Below are 19,037 nucleotides of genomic sequence, written 5' to 3'. Positions count from 1 at the left end.
TAAATAAATAAATAAATAAATGTTTTTATCTGTACTGAACACATACACTTCTATTTTTTTTCATCACTTCTAATTTTCCACTAATCTCTAAACAATACAGAAAGACATTTTTTTCTGGTTATTTGAGACAGGGTTTCTCAGTAGGCTTCACTGTCCTGGAACTCACTCTGTAGACTAGGCAGGTCTCAGAGATCCGCCTGCCTCTGCCTCCAGAGTGTTGTGATTAAAGGCATGCTCCACCACTGCACAGTGACAATTAGTTATGTATGTTGTATAGCAGTTTTCCCCCTGGAATTGAAACATTCCCTGTAGGCATGGGAAGATTCAGGAGGTAAAAAAAAAAAACAAAACTTGACAGATTTAATGCTTTTGGAAAAGGAGAATAAAAGGGAGTTTTTTCGGCGTCTTCTAGATACATCAGGACTGAGGCACAAATGAACTCATAGAAGGTGACATCATGGGCAAGACCTGCACAGTTCAAACCAGAGAGCATCCTAGCACTGATTGGGGGAGTGAATGCCAAGTCCCACCTCGAATCAAGAAGTTATGTGCAACTGGTCCCTACTAAGAAAGGGGAAGCCAGTTTTCTCAAAGGCACTGTTAGTGGTAATATCAACCACACTCCGGAGCACGCCCCACGCCCAGGGGTAGCTGGTCCACACAAAATGCACTGCACTCTGGGTCACGCCCCACGCCCAGGGGTAGCTGGTCCACACAAAATGCACTGCATGGTTTTTGTTCACTGCTTGTTTTTCCTTCCTTCTTCTTCTTCTTCTTTTTTTATTTTTTTGTAAGTTTATTTTGATTTTTCTTTTTTGAGAGAGAAGGAACATGAAGTTGGGTGAGCAGGAAGATGGGGAGGAGTTGGAAGGAGCTGGGGAAAGGAAAAATATATGAACATATGTTGTATGGAAAAAATTGTTTATAGAAAGGAAGTTTCTGTAATTCTGTTTATTCCCCTCGTACTGTTAAAGATCAGACTCAGACTGTGCAGGTCACAGTGAGTGATCTACTACTGCCCTAGTCCCCCCAAAAATCAACTCAAGAGTGCAAATTTTCCTAGCATTAACATATCCTCACTGAATATTTTTGCAGCTTTCCTAAGATATAATTTATATACCACACAATCCAAATGTCCAAGGTATATGCTTTGATAGCTGAGCACAGTGAAGTATTACATAAATACATAGTATTTTAAGTGTTATTTTTAAATACATATGCACTAACTATCTACTTTAAAGAAATAAATGATTTCTTATAGTAGGCTGGGAATCTTATTTTGTTATTTAAGTGATATCCAAAATATTCTGTCAGCACTTGGGAAGCTGAGTCTGGAGGATCAGCAGTTCAAAGCTAGCTTTGGCTACAAAGCAATATTTAGGAACTGAGGTGAATATGCTCACATTAGCAAGGAATGAGACAATCGGAACATCAATAAGAATAATTTATGGCTAGGGAAAGGATTGAGGGACCCAAAGAGGACAGGGACTCCACAGGAAGACCAGCAGAGTCAACCAACCTGGACTGAGACTGAACCACCAACCAAAAATTATACAAGGGCTGGACCTAGCCACACCCTCTACTCCCTGCATATATGTAGCAAATGTGTAGTTTGATCTTCATGCAGGTCCCCCAGCAACTGGAGTGGGGGCTGACCCTGACTCTATTGCCTGCCTATGGGTCCTCCTCTCCTAACTCGTCTGTCTTGTATGGCCTCAGTAGGAAGGGGTGTACCTAGTCCTGTAGTGACTTGAGGTGCCAGGGTGGGTTGGTTCCCTGAGAGGGACCTCCCCCTTCTCAGAGGTGAAGGGAAACAGAGGGAATGGGGAAAAGGCCATGGGGGTGGCGTATGAGGGGACTGGGAAAAAGGGGGACTGCAATCAGAATATAAAGTGAATAAATAAATAAATCCATGAGATAAAAGATTTTAAAAGAATAATTATATCTTTCAGAGACAAGAAGTAAGACACATTTGTGGTGATTTTCAAACTGTTTCTCTTTAGTATCTTTAGTAAGGTACTCAAATGCCCGACTCTTTGAAGAAACAGTATGCAGGACTGGGTTTGTAGCCAGAAGGATAGCACATTTTGCATGCACAAGACCCTAAGTTTGATCACAAGCACCAACAAATAAAAATAACCCATTATAGAGGTTTGAATGAGAAAGCCCCGCCCTATAGTCTCAGACATTTGAACATAACCTCCCAAGTTAGTAACACTCCCAAGTTGGTAATACAGTTCAGGAGGTTTAGGCCGTAAAGCCTTACTTAGTTAGAGTAGCCCATCCCTGGGGCCCAACTTTGAGATTAAAGGCCTCACACCTTCCAGTTGCCTCTCTGACTTTGGAAATGCATTGGAAGAGGTAAGATCTCACCTCACTCGTGGTACCACACCTGCTGCTTATTGCCACGATGAACTCTTATTCCCTGGATGATCTGTAAGCCCAAATAAACCCTTCCTTCTATCAATTGCTTCTGGTCATAGTGTTTTATAGCAGCAACAGAAAAGTACAACCAAAAGAGCTGTTTGCCGATCTCAAGCATGGAATATAAAACATGGACAGGCTGAGCCTCATCCCCTCAGCCTCCTCTCCCCTTTGCCCTACAGACCACAAAGGCAGAAAACAGTGTGGAAAATATTACATTGGTTATTGCTAAGTAGAATACCATTCGACTTCCTCAATAACACCATGTTTTCATTTGTTTTCTTTTCTATCCTGTTTCTTTAAAATAGGTTCTTATTTACCAGGCTAGCCTTGAACTCACAATCCTATGGCTCAGTCTGTCAACTGCTACTACAGGTGTATGCCGCCACACCCTGCTCTCATTTCTATTCTTTACTCTATGAGTACCTACTGCTTAAATACCTAAAGGTCTCTGTTGTATCCAACCATCAGTATGATTGAATTATGAAATTTAATATGGATAACTAATAAACCTTATTTATCAGTCAACACTCTACTTCTCTTCATAGGACAGTAATTATTTTATTTTGCTTTCAAGACAAGGTCTTATGTGGCCGAGCTGGGCTCCAACTTACTGTGTAGCTGAAGATGACCTTGAACTCCTCAACTTCCTATTCTCACCTCCCAGGTACTGAAATTAGACGTGTGCACCCCCATGTGCTGGGGATCAAGCCTGGGGCTTCATGAATGCTAGGTAAGAACTCTACCAACTCCACAATAGTCACAGCCAATGGTATGCTTTGAGTTTATCCAAGTAGAGCACACACACAGACACACAGACACACACACACACACACACACACACACACACACACACACACACACACATACACACTCATAGAGCTAACAAAGGAGGAAAGCTGGGAAATATGTCAATTTAGACATCAGTGGCTAAACCTTTACTTTGATGTTTACAGCTTCTTAAACTGTCTAGACCAAATCTTGCTTACAAATAAGAAAGTGAGAGAAGTTGGTGGCCAGGGCTGCAGCTGGCAAGGCAGGGAGGAACACAGCGCTTAGCATGAACACTGATGTCCATGAGCAAATGCAAGTCTAAACAGAAGATCATCCTGCCTAGCAGTGTCCAACAGACCTCTCTGTAACAATGGAAACAAAGGGTGTTGTGGAGTAGCACAGAGCCCTTCGCAATGTGTGGCTCTCTCATACCAGAGATGTGAGGCTGTGGCCAGAACTGAATTTTAATATTAATTCATTTTTGCTTCAATGTAAACAACCACGTGTGGTAGCCAATGGCTACCATAGTTGTACTATAGTTGACCTAGAGCAAAAGGCAGGATATTTCTCAGTGGACACAGATGAACTGATCACTACAGACAAAGGTAAAGACAATAAGGCTAGAGAGGTGCCTCAGAGATGGATGACCGAGGAGTTAAGAGCACTAGCTGCTCTGTCAGAAGACTTAGGTTGGGTTCCCAGCACCCACATACAGCAGCTCTCAACAGCCTGACTCTCCAGCTCCAGGAGATCTGAACCTCTCTCCTGGCCCCTATCGCAATGCACTCATATACATGTACAGAGAAGCAGGCACACACACAAACTCACCAATGAAAAGAAACATACAAGAATGAACGAGTGAAGCTCTGAGGAAGAGAAGGACTTACCATCTCCCTCCTCCCCGTAGGCCAGAAAAGGGGGGACTGTGATGATACGCTTCTCGCCGACACACATGCCCAGCAGCCCTTTGTCCATTCCAGGGATCAGCCATCCAATCCCCACGTACGTGTCATAGGTTTTCATGCGATTATGGCTGAAAAACATCAAAGAGGAAGGAAGCAAGTTCCATACCATTCCTAACTCATCCCTTGGGATTTCTGTTTTCCAAGTCTCAGATAAACACAAAGCCCACAGTCACCCCTAGGAGCAGGGTCTTATGTGGCCCAGCAGGCATATATCTCATTGTTAGGAAGAAATGAGAAGTTCCTATGGATACCGGCAGTCAACAGCTCTCCTACTCACTGAGTTCTCTGCCATTACGGAAAATCTCAGAGAGTTCCTTCCCTACTTTTTACCCTAGCCTCAGGCCTCTCTATAGTTCTCCCCTTCCCTTTCCATAGACAAACCATATAAATGACTCAAACACCCATGAGTTTCCCTGGAAACATGTCTCTTCACTTAAATGGAGATCTGCAACTATGGTTTAACCATTTAGTCATTTAAATGAAATTTTTAATTTCTTCTAAAGGTGTTATAGTTTGACCCTGGCACCAGAGTATCAAACAAAATTATATGAGGAGGGATTTAGTACTAAGTATAGTTTGGTAGAATACATTTTCTGGTTTCCTAATGAGCACAGAAAGAAGACACGACAGAAGGAACCAAAGGCATTTCACACACTGCCACCAACAGTGGCACCTACCTGGAATCAAACAGTGTCCCATCCAAGAACGTTCCGTTGTAGTGGTACCTCACAAAATCCGATACTTGGATAGTCCGAGGGCAACTGGGAGGCTTGAAATAGGTCTGAATGTGAACCTGGTCTTCAGAATTCCAGATATCCACCAAGAGTACATCAAAATGAAGAACTGAGTTTGGAGGGATCACACCAGCTGGAAATTAAAGAGCGTTCACACTGAGAGACTGCCATCTTCTGGCAACTCCGAGACTCCCTAGAAAGCAGCGGTTGAATAGCTATCTTCTGTCGAACCGCTCCCCTCAGGAGGGAGGAAGTGGGTATGGAAGTGGGACTGGAGAGACTAACAGAAAAAGATGTACTAGGTTCCTCTCCAAAGTTGTAAAAGTGTAAACAGTGGCTAATGAGAGGAATTGTGCCCTAAGGAGCTGCCTCCAAGTTGAGCTCCAGAGACACAGGTTTTATCTGCCACCACCCGTATCACAGTGGGCTTTTTAATAATACAGTGGCTGCCCGGAAGTAACCCCTCAGCCAAGCTCCTGCAAGTTACTCCAGTGAACTCATTAGCTCACCAGGCTGAATTTAGTGGGATCTTTGGTCTGCTATCAATGACCTACGTGCCTAAGTGGGTTAAATAAACATGTGCTCACATCCCACAAGTAAGAAGTCAACTGACCACTGCCGTGATAACAAAAGCCAAAAGAATTCAAACCCATCACAGATGTACAATTACAAAGGGCTGATTCTTCCTCCAAATAAAATTAAAGAAAGAGAAAAACTTCTCCTCTTCTCAAGAGTTCCTTAGATACTCCTGTGTCGGCACTTTCTTCCATCTCTAAGAGATAAACCTATACTGGAAATGCTAGCTATGGGTGTTGGGCCTTTCTTTTTCTTCTATTAAAGATCCCAAATTCTCCAGTCAGGTTGGCTGGAGGGGCTGCAAATGTGTCTATAAATAACAGAATGAAGACTTACAAACTCCTTCACTTCCGTAGGCAAGGTTTGGGGGAATCGTCACAAGACGCCTCTCGTTTACGCACATCCCAACAAGAGCTTGGTCCATCCCTGCGATCAGCTGGCCTTTTCCCACAAACACATTGAAGGTAGAGTCCCTGTCATAGCTGACAATCCAGAAGGAAGAGAGAGAGAAACAAAAGCACAGTTATTGCCATAGTGAAAACAGTTTCGTGATGGTCACAGCAGCAGACAAAAAGGCCTGCCAAGGAGTTACTGACCCAGGATTTGTAACCACTGGACAGCATCTGCAGGGTCAAAGTTCTTATATTAACTTCAATATAAGTAGCCAACAAATCCACTTAAAATTGCTTGCCGCTGGACTGATGAGCTTAGGCCCAGATCCAGGGCTTTGAATTAGCTCTCCCCAACATGTCCCCTTCATTGGATGAACTGTTAGAGTGCATAAAGGGACCCCGTCCTACAGATCCAAAACTATAGGATCTCCGTGACACAGGGCAACAACAGAATATCCATATCCAAGAGGAATCATAATACAGTTCCAGTATTGATAGTGTAGCAGAAGCCAGAGGCCTCATACCAGACCAATGACTCACTGCAATGAGCATTTGCAAGCAAAGAAGTATGGACAAAAGGGTATACTGTGAGACACATTGTGACACACTACAGCTTCCACCATGAGATTTTTTTTTCTTTTGGGGGATAAGGTTGCCAGGATGGAGAAGTATATGGGGTGGGGTGAGTAGAATTGGGGCGCATGATGTGAAATTAACAAAGAACCAATAAAAAGTTTTTTAAAAAATACTTACCACACAAGTTTGACACCCTAAGTTTGATCCCCCTGAGCCCACAGTGAAAGCAGAAAGTCCTGAAATTGTCCTTTGATTTCCTAAGCCACACTGAGGCAGATGCAATAGAGAGGGGCTGCACATGATTAAATGCTGACATGGCAGGCCATAAATAGCAAGACATGGATGGGACTTACACCCTGTTCTTCAACATTAAATTGAGCAACAGAGTTTTATCTTCTAGGAGATGTATTGGTTATGTGCTCTGAGAGATATATAAATGAAGGCCAAGACAAGTTTGTCTCTAACTACTTTATACACTAGCAGAGAAGCCCATAGGTTCAAACACTGTGTGTGGAAAAGGCCTGATAGTCCATAGTAACAAAGGAAGTTGTGGGGAAAGGGCCACAAGTTCAAAGGTAGCCTGGGCAACCTTCTGAGACTGCCTTGAAATTTAAAGGGAAAGAGGTCTGGAGGCACTGTGCAGTGGTGGAATCTAGCATTGCAAGGTTCTGGATTTAACTCCCAGCCCTGCAGACTGAAGAAAAGAATCAGGGTGGGAAAGGGGAAATGAGTGCAAAACCGAGAAAAATAAGCAAAAGAAACCTTGCTGAGTATCTTGGTTTACAATAAGAAGCAATGGAAACAACTCAAGGGGATAGCCCTGCCTTTGTTTTAGTCAGATGGAAAATAAATTGTCCTGTGGCCATCTTACCGGTTCCTACTCGTCCATATTGAAGGGTGCTCTCAGTGAGTGAGGGGTAAGGGTGCTCTCAGTGAGTGAGGGGTAAGGGTGCTCTCAGTGAGTGAGGGGTAAGGGTGCTCTCAGTGAGTGAGGGGTAAGGGTGCTCTCAGTGAGGGGTAAGGGTGATCTCAGTGAGTGAGGGGTAAGGGTGCTCTCAGTGAGTGAGGGGTAAGGGTGCTCTCAGTGAGTGAGGGGTAAGGGTGCTCCCAGTGAGGGGTAAGGGTGTTCTCAGTGAGTGAGGGGTAAGGGTGCTCCCACTGAGTGAGGGGTAAGGGTGCTCTCAATGAGTGAGGGGTAAGGGTGCTTCAGTGAGTGAGGGGTAAGGGTGCTCTCAGTGAGTGAGGGGTAAGGGTGCGCTCAGTGAGTGAGGGGTAAGGGTGCTCTCAGTGAGTGAGGGGTAAGGGTGCTCTCAGTGAGTGAGGGGTAAGGGTGCTCCCACTGAGTGAGGGGTAAGGGTGCTCTCAGTGAGTGAGGGGTAAGGGTGCTCTCAGTGAGTGAGGGGTAAGGGTGCTCTCAGTAAGTGAGGGGTAAGGGTGCGCTCAGTGAGTGAGGGGTAAGGGTGCTCTCAGTGAGTGAGGGGTAAGGGTGCTCTCAGTGAGTGAGGGGTAAGGGTGCTCTCAGTGAGTGAGGGGTAAGGGTGCTCTCAGTGAGTGAGGGGTAAGGGTGCTCTCAGTGAGTGAGGGGTAAGGGTGCTCTCAGTGAGTGAGGGGTAAGGGTGCTCTCAGTGAGTGAGGGGTAAGGGTGCTCTCAGTGAGTGAGGGGTAAGGGTGCTCTCAGTGAGTGAGGGGTAAGGGTGCTCTCAGTGAGTGAGGGGTAAGGGTGCTCTCAATGAGTGAGGGGTAAGGGTGCTCTCAGTGAGTGAGGGGTAAGGGTGCTCTCAGTGAGTGAGGGGTAAGGGTGCTCTCAGTGAGTGAGGGGTAAGGGTGCTTCAGTGAGTGAGGGGTAAGGGTGCTTCAGTGAGTGAGGGGTAAGGGTGCTCTCAGTGAGTGAGGGGTAAGGGTGCTCTCAGTGAGTGAGGGGTAAGGGTGCTTCAGTGAGTGAGGGGTAGGCCAATGCAATGGCTCAGCTGGTGAAGACACCTGCTGCAAGCCTGACAACCTGGGTCCCTGGTACTCACATGGTGGATGGAAAGAACCAACAACCACAAGACATCCTGTGGCCTCTTCATGTGTGCCATGGCAAGCATATGAGCTGGCACACACACACACACACACACACACATATACTACAGGTAACACAGCTACACTATCAAATGATACCATTTTCCATTTACACATATGCAGATACTATGGAAAGATCCATTTTGAAAAACCTGAGAGGGGCAGGGAGTTACTAACTGCTAGCACTTATGCTTCTGTGGCCACCCTTCCTTTTGATACATCTGCCTTTTCCTCATTTTTTCCTAAGGATCGATTTGATGAAGCAATTTGAGGTGCCGGCTTCCTCAGACCTTCCCCCTTCCCCGGCTCCTCCTAGTCTAATACCCCATTTTAATTCAAGGTCAGTGAGCAGAACAGGATTTCCAGCCTGGGCCACACTGGAGCACAAAGAAGCACGTGCACCTTCTACACACATCAACCTCAAACCTCCACGATGGGGCAAATGCCACCTCCTGTTCTGCCAGCTCCTGGTTTTTGCCTGAGCATGGCCATATCACAGTACCGTCCTCGGAGCCATCCTTGGGATTGTGATAATGAAACTATAAGCAAGGCTTCTAAGACTCCTGAGGACCAGCACATGTGGGAGCAGCAACAGTACCCAGGCAGGCGGGGGCTTTACAAATGCATTCCTCATCTACAGAACATGAATACAGTTTCCAAGCTTAATACAATTTTTTGAAGTGCACACACATCCTATTTTAATAGTATTAATTCTTTTTCTAAGAAGTTTGCACATTTAGCATGGAATCCTATTTAAAATGTCCATTAAACTGAAATTAAATATTCAAAGAATCGGTTTGTCGATAGAGGGATTATTGTGGGCACAGCTAACAGATCACAAATCATTCCTCTTAAAATGACATTAAGCATAAAAAAATTGCAAATTAAACTGAAAATGTTTCTGGGTTGTTATTTTATTTACTTGTTTTCATTTAATAACTTATGTTATATATATGAGCATGTTGACTGCACGTGTGTCTATACACCACATTCATGCCTGGTGGAGTTATGGACATCTGTAAGCCACTACATGGGTACTGGGAATCAAACCTGGGTCGTCTAGAAGGGCAGCTGTGCTCTTTCACACAGAGCCGTTTCTCTGGTCCTATTCTATTTTGAGAACGTCATACATAAGCACTGTATCTACATCTCTCCTACCCTTTCCCTCCCCCCTCAAGTCCCACCCACACCCTGTCTCCCAAATTCACACTCCCTTATTTAATCATTATTGTTATATGTTATACATATTGAGGGCGAGCCAGGGGAACTGAAGCCGACGAGGAAACTGGGTGTTGAACCCTTTAAAGGGAGCTGCTTCTTGCTCCAAAGAGTTTGAGGGCCAGAGAAGGAAACCTACTCAGGTGAGGGACTGAGCCCAGACCAATCAGGGAGAAGGAAAGGAAGTGAGAAGGGAGAGGACTAGGGAGCCTATAAAAAGAGCAACCCAGAGTTCCTGAGTGGCCTCTCACCTCTAGGGTCCTTTAGACCACCTTGATGGGAACTATTTGTTCTTTTGTTCTTTCTGTAGCTCATGATTCTTTCTCTGCAAATGCAGCTCTGGAAGTTCCACCAATCTCCTTTACCTTCTGGGATCAAGCCAATTTCTCCACGGTTGGCACCCTCTGACTCCTGTCATTTTCTTGACATCTACCACTATTCCTCCTGCTTGTGATTCAGTCTTCTACCTTTCCCAGAGGCCCAATTCTCTGACCCTAGATGACTGGGCCTCACCCTAATACTTCTGTGGAATTGTGTGTTTATATATGTGTGTGTGTGTGTGTGTGTGTGTGTGTGTACATGTGTGCATGTGTATATGCATGTTTACACACTTAGCATTTCTTATATAAACATGTTTCCAGGGCTGACGACTTAGGATCGGACATCCTATGTGGGAGTTCACCCATGGAAGAAACTGAATCTTATCAGGCATTGACCATGTGCATCTCCTTCATCTAGGAGTGAAACCATGTGACATCTCCCCCAATCAACACTAGCAGGTCATCTGGTATTGTCATTATGCTAGATTTGATCAGGCAACCATTTTGCTGATACTTCATAGGTGTGTTTTCCCTAAAAGACACTATTTAATAGCAACCATGCTGGGTCTCTGGCTCTTACAATTTTCATGCTTTTCCCTGAGCTTTAGGTACAGGGGCTACATTGCAGACGTATCAGTCAGGGTTGGGCACCCACATTAATTATTCACTGCACTATGGCCAGTTGTGGATCTCTGTAATAGTCTCCATCTGTTAGAGGGGGGAAAATCTTTTCTGATAAAGTGTGAGAGCTACAGTTGTCTGTGAGTATAAAGGTAATTGTCTAGAACACAGTTAGAACTTATATCGGTTTAGGAAAATGGTGGTAGTAGGTTCTTCTCTCATAGTTATGACCTCTCCAGCCCTGAGTAATTGGCTGGCTTTGCATTACTCGGCATGATTCCCTCCTGTTGAGCAGGCCTGAAGTCCAACTAGATAGCTGTTGGCCACCCCCAAGATAAAAGTGTCACTATTGCACTACTAGAGATACCATGCCAGGCTGGTCATTATTGTTATCTGTAAGCTTCACAACTGGATATCACTACTGATGGTTCCCACCCCACCCCACTTGGCAGCTTGCTTGCCCAGCACCCTTCTTCTAGGTCAAGTCCAGCTCTACTCCACTGTGTCCTGATGTAGCCAGTGTCTTCAGCAATCAAGTCTTACCTTCAAATTCTGGAAGGAAACCAAGGAAAATGGCAATAGCCCATATTGTTTTAGAAGTATCATCCATTTCTTTGATCTACAACTTGTAGGAGGTTTCCCATTCTGGCACTGGGATTCATGTTCAGTGAATGCATGACTCTTAAGGAAAGCACACACACACGTCCATACATACATACAAACATACACATGTATATTATGTATGTTTTAAGGAAACTCATATAGTAACATGTTGCTCTATGGCTTTTTCAAACACCCTTGGTGTTATTTATCTCTGCTTCTTCACTCCCCCTCACCCCCCCCACCCCAATTAACCTTCCTTCCTCTCCACAGCTGAAGACCCTGTGCACATTTTCCCGATTATCCTTCCTATTACTCCCCTCCTGCTATGCCCCTTTCTACTATTTACCAAGCATCTCTTCTGTGTTAGGCCCAGTAGCAAAGCAAGCTCTTCACAAAGAGCTTGATTCCATCTAATCCTTGAATCCTCATAATCCTTACACAACACAGGTTGTGTTATGTAATGCTTAGACATTCAGGCTCCCTGGAAGTTAATTTTTTTTCCAAGCTCAAAAAGTTAGCCAAGTGGCACAGGCTGGGGAAGCTCAGTAGCCACACAGTGTTGTTAATTCTTCTAATGATCAGCCTCATGGTGTTAATTCCTTCCTTTGATGATCGCATAGCCTGCGAACAAAGATGCAGAAATGTGTTATACGCACTAAGGCACATAAGGCTCTAACAACGCAGGACCAGTGTCCTCTGTGGCTGACCATTCGGAAAAAATGAAGTTGTTCTAGGTAGATTTATGCTGATCATGGCAACTGGCACAAACTCATATGAAGCATCAAGCCCAGAACTGGTCATGAAAATCACTTCTGCAAATGCTGGAATAAGATCTTATGCAGCCTGTCCCACTGGCCAGCTCATTCACACCTTTTATAGATGTCCCAACTGGGGTCCTACAGGAAACAGATGGCTCACCCAACCAGGCAGTTCCCGGAAGGCTTACTGAAGGGACTGTGCACAGCTGACATTATACTCAATGGAGAAAAAAGCCTGATACTTTCTCCCTATACTCAGAAATAAAGTAATGATGCCTTCTTTCCCACTTTATTCAGGAAAGTCCTGGAAAAACTGGCGAGGCAAACTCAGCAAGACAAAGACGTAGAAGCATCCACACTAGGAAGAGGCATAGTGTTCCTATGCTAACACAAGAAACTGTAGAAACCCCTAAGGAGCTTGCTCTCTCTGAATTAATAAATGACTTTAGCAGTGTGGCATGATTCAAAGTCAATATACAAAAATTAGCTGTGTTTCCCTTCTGTCAGTAGATAATAAGAAGTTAATAAATAATTCTATCTACAAAGGCAAAAAAAAAAAATGTTTGCTAGAAAGACCCAAAAGAACTACACAATGAAAACTAGGGAAATATTGCTGAAAGAAAGGTACGTGGTCTGGCAAGGTGACTTACCTGATACAGACACTTAAAACCAAGACTGAGGACCCGAGTTTGAGCCCCAGTACCATGGTAGAAGAAGAGAACCAACTCTTGTAGGGTGTCCTCTGACCTCCATACATGGACATGTGAACTGCACACTCATGCACATATACACACATGATAAAAAAAAAAAGTAAAATAATTTTAAGCAAAAATAAAGAGGACAAAAATAAAAGACAGCCTACCTGTGTTCATGATTTGGAAGACTACTGTCATTAAAACACTTGCAGCAGCACCCAAGTGACATACAGAGCCAAGACAGTTCCCATCAATTCCCACTGGCATCTTGCAGCAGGAGAAAAATATCCTAAAATTCATCTGGAAATGTCTAATGATTCAAATAGCCACAATAATCCTAAGAAAGAAGAGCAAGAACCCTCAAGTTCCTGACCTTTAACTGTAGAAGACTGCAGTAATGAGAACAGTATGCCCCCGATTTAAATTACAGAAACTAATGAAACTGAACAGAGAGCCCGGAGCGAATCCTTCCATACATGGTCAAGGGATTATGGATAAGATCACATGGTGGTGAGATTCTAGGCTCCAAAAAACAAAAGTTGGGTCTTTGCCATTAAATGCAAATCATAGTACAGACATAAAGCTACAAAACCCCTAGAGAACACCATGGAGCCAGGCATGGTAGGTCACACCTATTATCCCAGCAATGGGGATGTTGAGGCAGGAAGATCAAGGAATTAGAGGCCTGCTTAGGTCTCATCCTTAAACTCTGTCTCAAAAAGCACAGGGAAAGCCTCCCAGCATTGATTTCACAATGATTTCTTGGATAGCACCGGAGGTACAGGCCGCCAACGCAAAAACAGTTAAGTGGGATTGTGTCAGACACAATTTAAAAATCTCACAGTGCAGAAAATAATTGACAGGGTAGAAAGACAACCTGCAGAACCGCAGCAGAGATATGCAAGCCACTCTCAGGTTTGACTCTGAAACATCTCTCCCATAGACTTATGTGCTTGGACACTAAATCCTTACCTGGTAATGCACTTGGGAAAGTTACAGAACCTCTGGGATAGAAGGCCCAGCAAGTAGACATAGGCCACTAGAGGTGGCCCTTTGAAGGTTCCAGCCATTCCAGGTTCTGGCCTGTGTTCTCTGCTTCCTGATCTATAAGATGTAAACAGCAGCAAGCCCAACTGTCCTGGACCGGACCAAGCTGCTCCAGCACCGTGCCTTCCCACCATGATGAACCAAAACCTCTGTAGTACCTGCAAATTAACCCTCTTCTTCCTAAAGCTGCTTCTGCCAGGCATTTTGTCATGGTGACAAGAAAGATAACCAATGCACATACAAGAGACTAAGGTCTAGATAAGTCCATTTTGAATCCTGTGCTGCCTGTATAATAGCCACTGAACAGGAATACATAGTTACTGAATAGGAATGTGCTATGGTGTTGCCAACCAGGATCTAATTCAGAGCCTAAGAAATCTTGCAACTCGGCAACAATAAAATGACCCAACTTAAAAAAAAAATGAACAAACTACTTGAATAGACATTTCTTCAAAGAAGAAAACCAAATGACTAACAAGCACATGAAAAGGTGTTCCTAGCACCAGGGAAATACAAATTAAAACCATAATATATTTCCAGGGCACTTCCCACCTGCAAACTCTCCTCTGGCAAGTATATGTGGCCAACATACTCTCCCCCAAATAGACAAGTCAGGCTTCAATGAGTAAGTGCCTACCAGTGACCAATCACTGGCCTTAATTCCCTTACCTATCATTCTGACTCAGAACAATGGATAAAAGTCCATTTTGAATCCTGTGCTGCCTGTATAGTAGCCACTGAACAGGAATACATAGTTACTGAATAGGAATGTGCTATGGTGTTGCCAACCAGGATCTAACTCAGAGCCTAACAAATGTCTCAAGCAGTTTGGGTTCCAGGTTCTGCTGTGATCTACACAGATGGTCCCTCGAACTCCTCTCTAGAATGCAAAGACTATCTCCATCACTCTAGAGAGATCAAGACCTGCTGGCACTTCTCAATGGCCTTGGTGTTGGTAGAAAGTTCCACAGACAGCACTGAATAAGGCCTTTCCCCACAAAGGCAGAACAGCACAGGGCCTATGTGCACAGATGTGTGCAGATGCAGAATAGCAGAGGGGCTATGTGCACAGCTGTGTATGGATGCAGAACAGCACAGTGCTATGTACTCAGATGTGTGCAGATGCAGAACAGCACAGGGGCTATGTGCACAGCTTTGTGTGGATGTGGAACAGCACAGGGGACAGTAGCAGCAAAGCTAAGAAGGGAGTGCCTTTATTATGCTGCAAAATGAAGTTAGCACTTAAGATAGTGTGGGGTGGGGGGATCTACCTAGGGCTGGGGATGTAGCTCAGCAGTGGAGTGCTTGCCTAACATACACAAAGCCCTGGACTCCATCCCCAACAGCACAAGAAACACTTGATGGCTCATACCTGTGATCCCAATACTCAGTAGGTGGAGGCAGGAGTATCAGAAGACAGGGCCACCAAGTTTGAGACCCTGACTCAAAAAGGGAAAGTGCAAACAACAACAAAAAGGTAAATCCAACCATGACACTACTGCTGAAGATAAGTAAAACCCATCATACTCAACTCAGGAAATTGTCTACACAGAAGTATATGTTATTTTCCAACATATTACTTAACATAAATAAGCACTTGGTATCTCTATTCTTACAGTGTTAATAATAGGCTGCACCTCTGAATATGGGATTAGGCAATGTTATAGCAAGGAAGAATGTTTGAAGGAACAAACGGCAAGCTGGTGGGCTGATACACGCCTGAATCCAAGCAGTGGAAAACTGGGGTAAGAAGATTGAAGCCATCCTGGGATACAGAGCAAGACCATATCTCTGAAAAGGGCAATAAAAATAAACAAACAATGGATGGAGAGGTGGCTCAGTGGTTAAGAGCTCATATTGCTATTTCAGAGGATGCAATTGGGTTGCTCACAAGCATCTGTGACTCCACTTCCAGGGAATCTGATACCTGGCCTTCTTGTGTCCCTGCAAGTACAAACACATACATATAATCTAAAATGAAACAAATAAATTTTTAAAAAATAAATAAATAAGAACAAGTAGTAACAGGAAGCTGTAGAGTCACACATATCTCCCTTCTACAGGATGAAAGGAACAGTAAAGGTGGCCTGAACAGCCCATAAAGGGCAAAAAAACTTGGGAAAAGTAAAAGCAAATAGAAGGACAGAGTGGATCTTACTGAAAAGAGTCTATAACACAGGATGGCCACAGATCTATCAGGCTGGTCTCCTAGAAAGGCTGGAGCAGGAATTTTATTGTTATGCTTGGAATTAAATCCATGGCTTCACATTCTTTTAAAATGTTTTTAATATGTGTCTTAATCAGGATTTCTATTCCTGTACAAACATCATGACCAAGAAGCAAGTTGGAGAGGAAGCTTGCACTTCCACATTGCTGTTCATCACCAAAGGAAGTTAGGCTAGGAACTCACACAGGGCAGGAACCTGGAGGCAGGAGTTGATGCAGAGGTTGCTGCTTACTGGCTGGCTTCCCCTGTCTTGTTCAGCTTGATTTCTTAGAGAACCCAGGACTAACAGCCCAGGGATAGCACCACCCACAGTGGGCTGGGCCTTCCCGCCTTGATCACTAATTGAGAAAATGTCTTAAAGCTGGGTCTCATGGAGGCATTTCCTCGAGAGAGGCTCCTTTCTCTGTGATAACTCTAGCTTGTGTCAAGTCGACACACAAAACCAGCCAGTACAATATGTATGAGTGCTCTGCCTGCATGTATATCTGTATGCCACAGGTGTGCCTGGTATCTATGAACGCCAGAAAAGGGCATGAGACATCATGAACTTGAGGCAATCATGGGTGACACTGGGAGATCCCTGTCTCAAAAATAAACAGTCCAAGCATGGTGGCAAACACTTGCAATTCCCATACTTAAGAGGCTGAGGCATAAAGATGTCAAGTTTGTGTCGCTGGGATGGTACAGGGAATCCTCCAACCTTATCTCAAAACAACACACAAAAAAGAAAACCCAAGATGCCTCACCTGGGATCTGCTTCACGTAGCAATTGCGGTCCTGACATAGCAGCCCTTGGTGAACTAAAAGTCTCCTTGCGGGGTGACTTTACCCATCCCCTGGAGACATTCCTCCACTGAGAATGGATCCAGCTGCAGACCAAAAGAGGACCGGCAAGGTCTGACTTCCCTGCCTCCCACTCTCTGCCCCATACAATCCCAGACTAGATGGCAAGAGTGTTTCTCCAAAGCCGCCACGTCTACCAGCAGCAGCGAATGGGACCTGGCAGGTTAAAGACACCAATAAATGATCTGGCAAGCTACCTGTCTACTGCCCAGATGGAAAAATGAAGGAAGGTTGCAATGAAGGAAGAGAAGAAAAGAGCAGGCAGGACGTGGGATGACCTCCAGCACGTTAAAATACTGAAAAGAAACACTTCAAAGCAGAGTCAAGCCTTCACCTTCTGTTAAAGAGTATTACCCTTAGGTAACTGCACAAATTGAAAAGTTATGTTCCCATAGGTAATTCTTAACAAGGATCCAGTCCAAAAAAAAAAAAAAAAATGGACCCAAATCAAGCCATTCATACGAATGCATAGTAACCTTCAATGCCCCACAGAATCAAAGTCCCGTCAATGAATCTTGTCAGGGTGGGGTGCCTTGCCAACCTGCCAGTGGCCTCCAGGGACCTCCATAGGAAGTGTACTTTCCCCTAATTCAGAAGCAGCCCTAAGGCTCAGACCTCAGCAGCAGCACCCTAGCATCATCTCCTTTGCCACAGTTCATTCACGCTTTAAATACCTCCTGCCTGTGTGAGCGTGCCCTGACTAGCCACTAGTCATGTCTCCCGGTCCACCCAGGTGTTACCCAGCCCAGTGGCTCTTCTCAGAGGACCTGGCCTACTGAAGAAATGAGCCTGGCTCCTAACTTAAACAGATTTATAACTGAATGCCCATACAGGAGACACCTCACCCAAATGCAACCAACCAAATTATCTCCCAGGAGCCTGGACTTGCGATAGAGTCTGGTTAATCAGCATACAGGATGGAAAGCTGGATCTCTTTTGAGGAAACCTCCTATGCAGCCCCTCGGGGATCTGGAGACAGTCATCTCAACTCATGTTTCTGGAATTTCTTACAGCATCAAAGATGACTCCAACAAATTCCCTCTGCACTCTGCTCTAGTCAGCTGGAATTGGTTTGTGTTCTCTTCTCAGCCATAATGAAGGCATGGCTTTCCGTTGTCTTTATTCTGTTATATCACAAATGTAAAAACGTAATTGAATAATTATGCAAAATAATTTTGCACCGAGACTAGTCACCACAGTTCGGTTGTGGATGGGCCTGGTGCTGTTTGTATGTTGATGTTAATTCCACTCTCCTGGGAGGGGGCTGCGGACAAGGAGTAAGTCATACTCAGGTGACTTCTTGTGAACCAATCCCCTAATAAATAAAGGAGCCAAACACTGGGCTAGTAGGCGGGACTTCCGATTTGGAGAGGGGAAGACAGGAAGCAGGGGAGAGTTAGATCTTTTTGGACGAGGATAGTGTGAGGACACGATGTAGCCACAAGTGTCTCCTGGTTTCAATGGCGGATCCGTCAGGATTCGCCACTGTAGGATTTAAATTTAATAAGGTTTACAGGATTAGGATTTTAGTTGCTGCGCCCACCGATTGAGTTACCGTCATTTCTGAACTAAGTTTGTGTTGGGTTTTCCTTCACGCAGCAGCTGGTCCGGGTTCAAGAGAGAAAGGTACGGAGGTAAAGCACGTGGGTTTGCTTGAGGTGCACACAAAAGCCGTGGGGGATCTGAAACACCTCTAGGCCAGTCTCCACGAGATAATGACAGGTCAGCCATTGCCCGCCAGCGCATGGCTGGCCAGGCCGCCTGGGTAGAAGTACAAGTGCAGGAACGTGCTGGTTTCTTTTTTTATTATTTCCCACAACTGGGTTCCTTATTCATAATCTATCCATTAAAGATCTCCCGGATGCTACTTCTCTACACGAGCGCCTCTAATAGCTATCCAGGACTTGTATGGAATGGTTCCTCCACACCTGACCTGCTCTAGGGCTCCTGCCTCCTGATCCAGCTATCATGAACTTTTTTTTCTTTTCCTGTTCCTTGAGCATGATACTGTTCGTGCCCAAGCTTTCCACACATCTCTTTCTCTCTTAAGCCTACTCTCTACATTGAAGAAATGAAACCCTGTCGATGCTCAGAACCTATCTCAAGCATCGGGTTTTCCCCCAAAGGCTTCCCTAGCAGACAGGAAACCCCTTCTCGTTGGAATTGGCAGAGGCATGGATGTCTGCCCCTCACTTGGCAGTCT

General features: G+C 44.7%; 1 protein-coding gene across 1 annotated transcript in view; it reads right to left on the bottom strand.

The window, feature by feature from the left end:
- Fkbp9 (FK506 binding protein 9) overlaps positions 1-19,037 on the bottom strand; it is a 47,302-nt gene that overhangs the window by 23,768 nt on the left and 4,497 nt on the right. Inside the window, exons 2-4 of the mRNA NM_012056.2 lie at positions 5,810-5,955; positions 4,841-5,030; positions 4,086-4,231 (exon numbers count right to left, since the gene is read on the bottom strand). Of these exons, the coding sequence (NP_036186.2) occupies positions 4,086-4,231; positions 4,841-5,030; positions 5,810-5,955 (482 nt within the window). The remainder of the gene's footprint in view (positions 1-4,085; positions 4,232-4,840; positions 5,031-5,809; positions 5,956-19,037) is intronic.

This window comes from Mus musculus, chromosome 6, assembly GCF_000001635.26.
Source record: "Mus musculus strain C57BL/6J chromosome 6, GRCm38.p6 C57BL/6J".
NCBI lineage: Eukaryota > Metazoa > Chordata > Mammalia > Rodentia > Muridae > Mus > Mus musculus.
The sequence above is the reverse complement of the archived record's forward strand: the minus strand, read 5'-3'. Positions and strand labels throughout refer to the sequence as shown.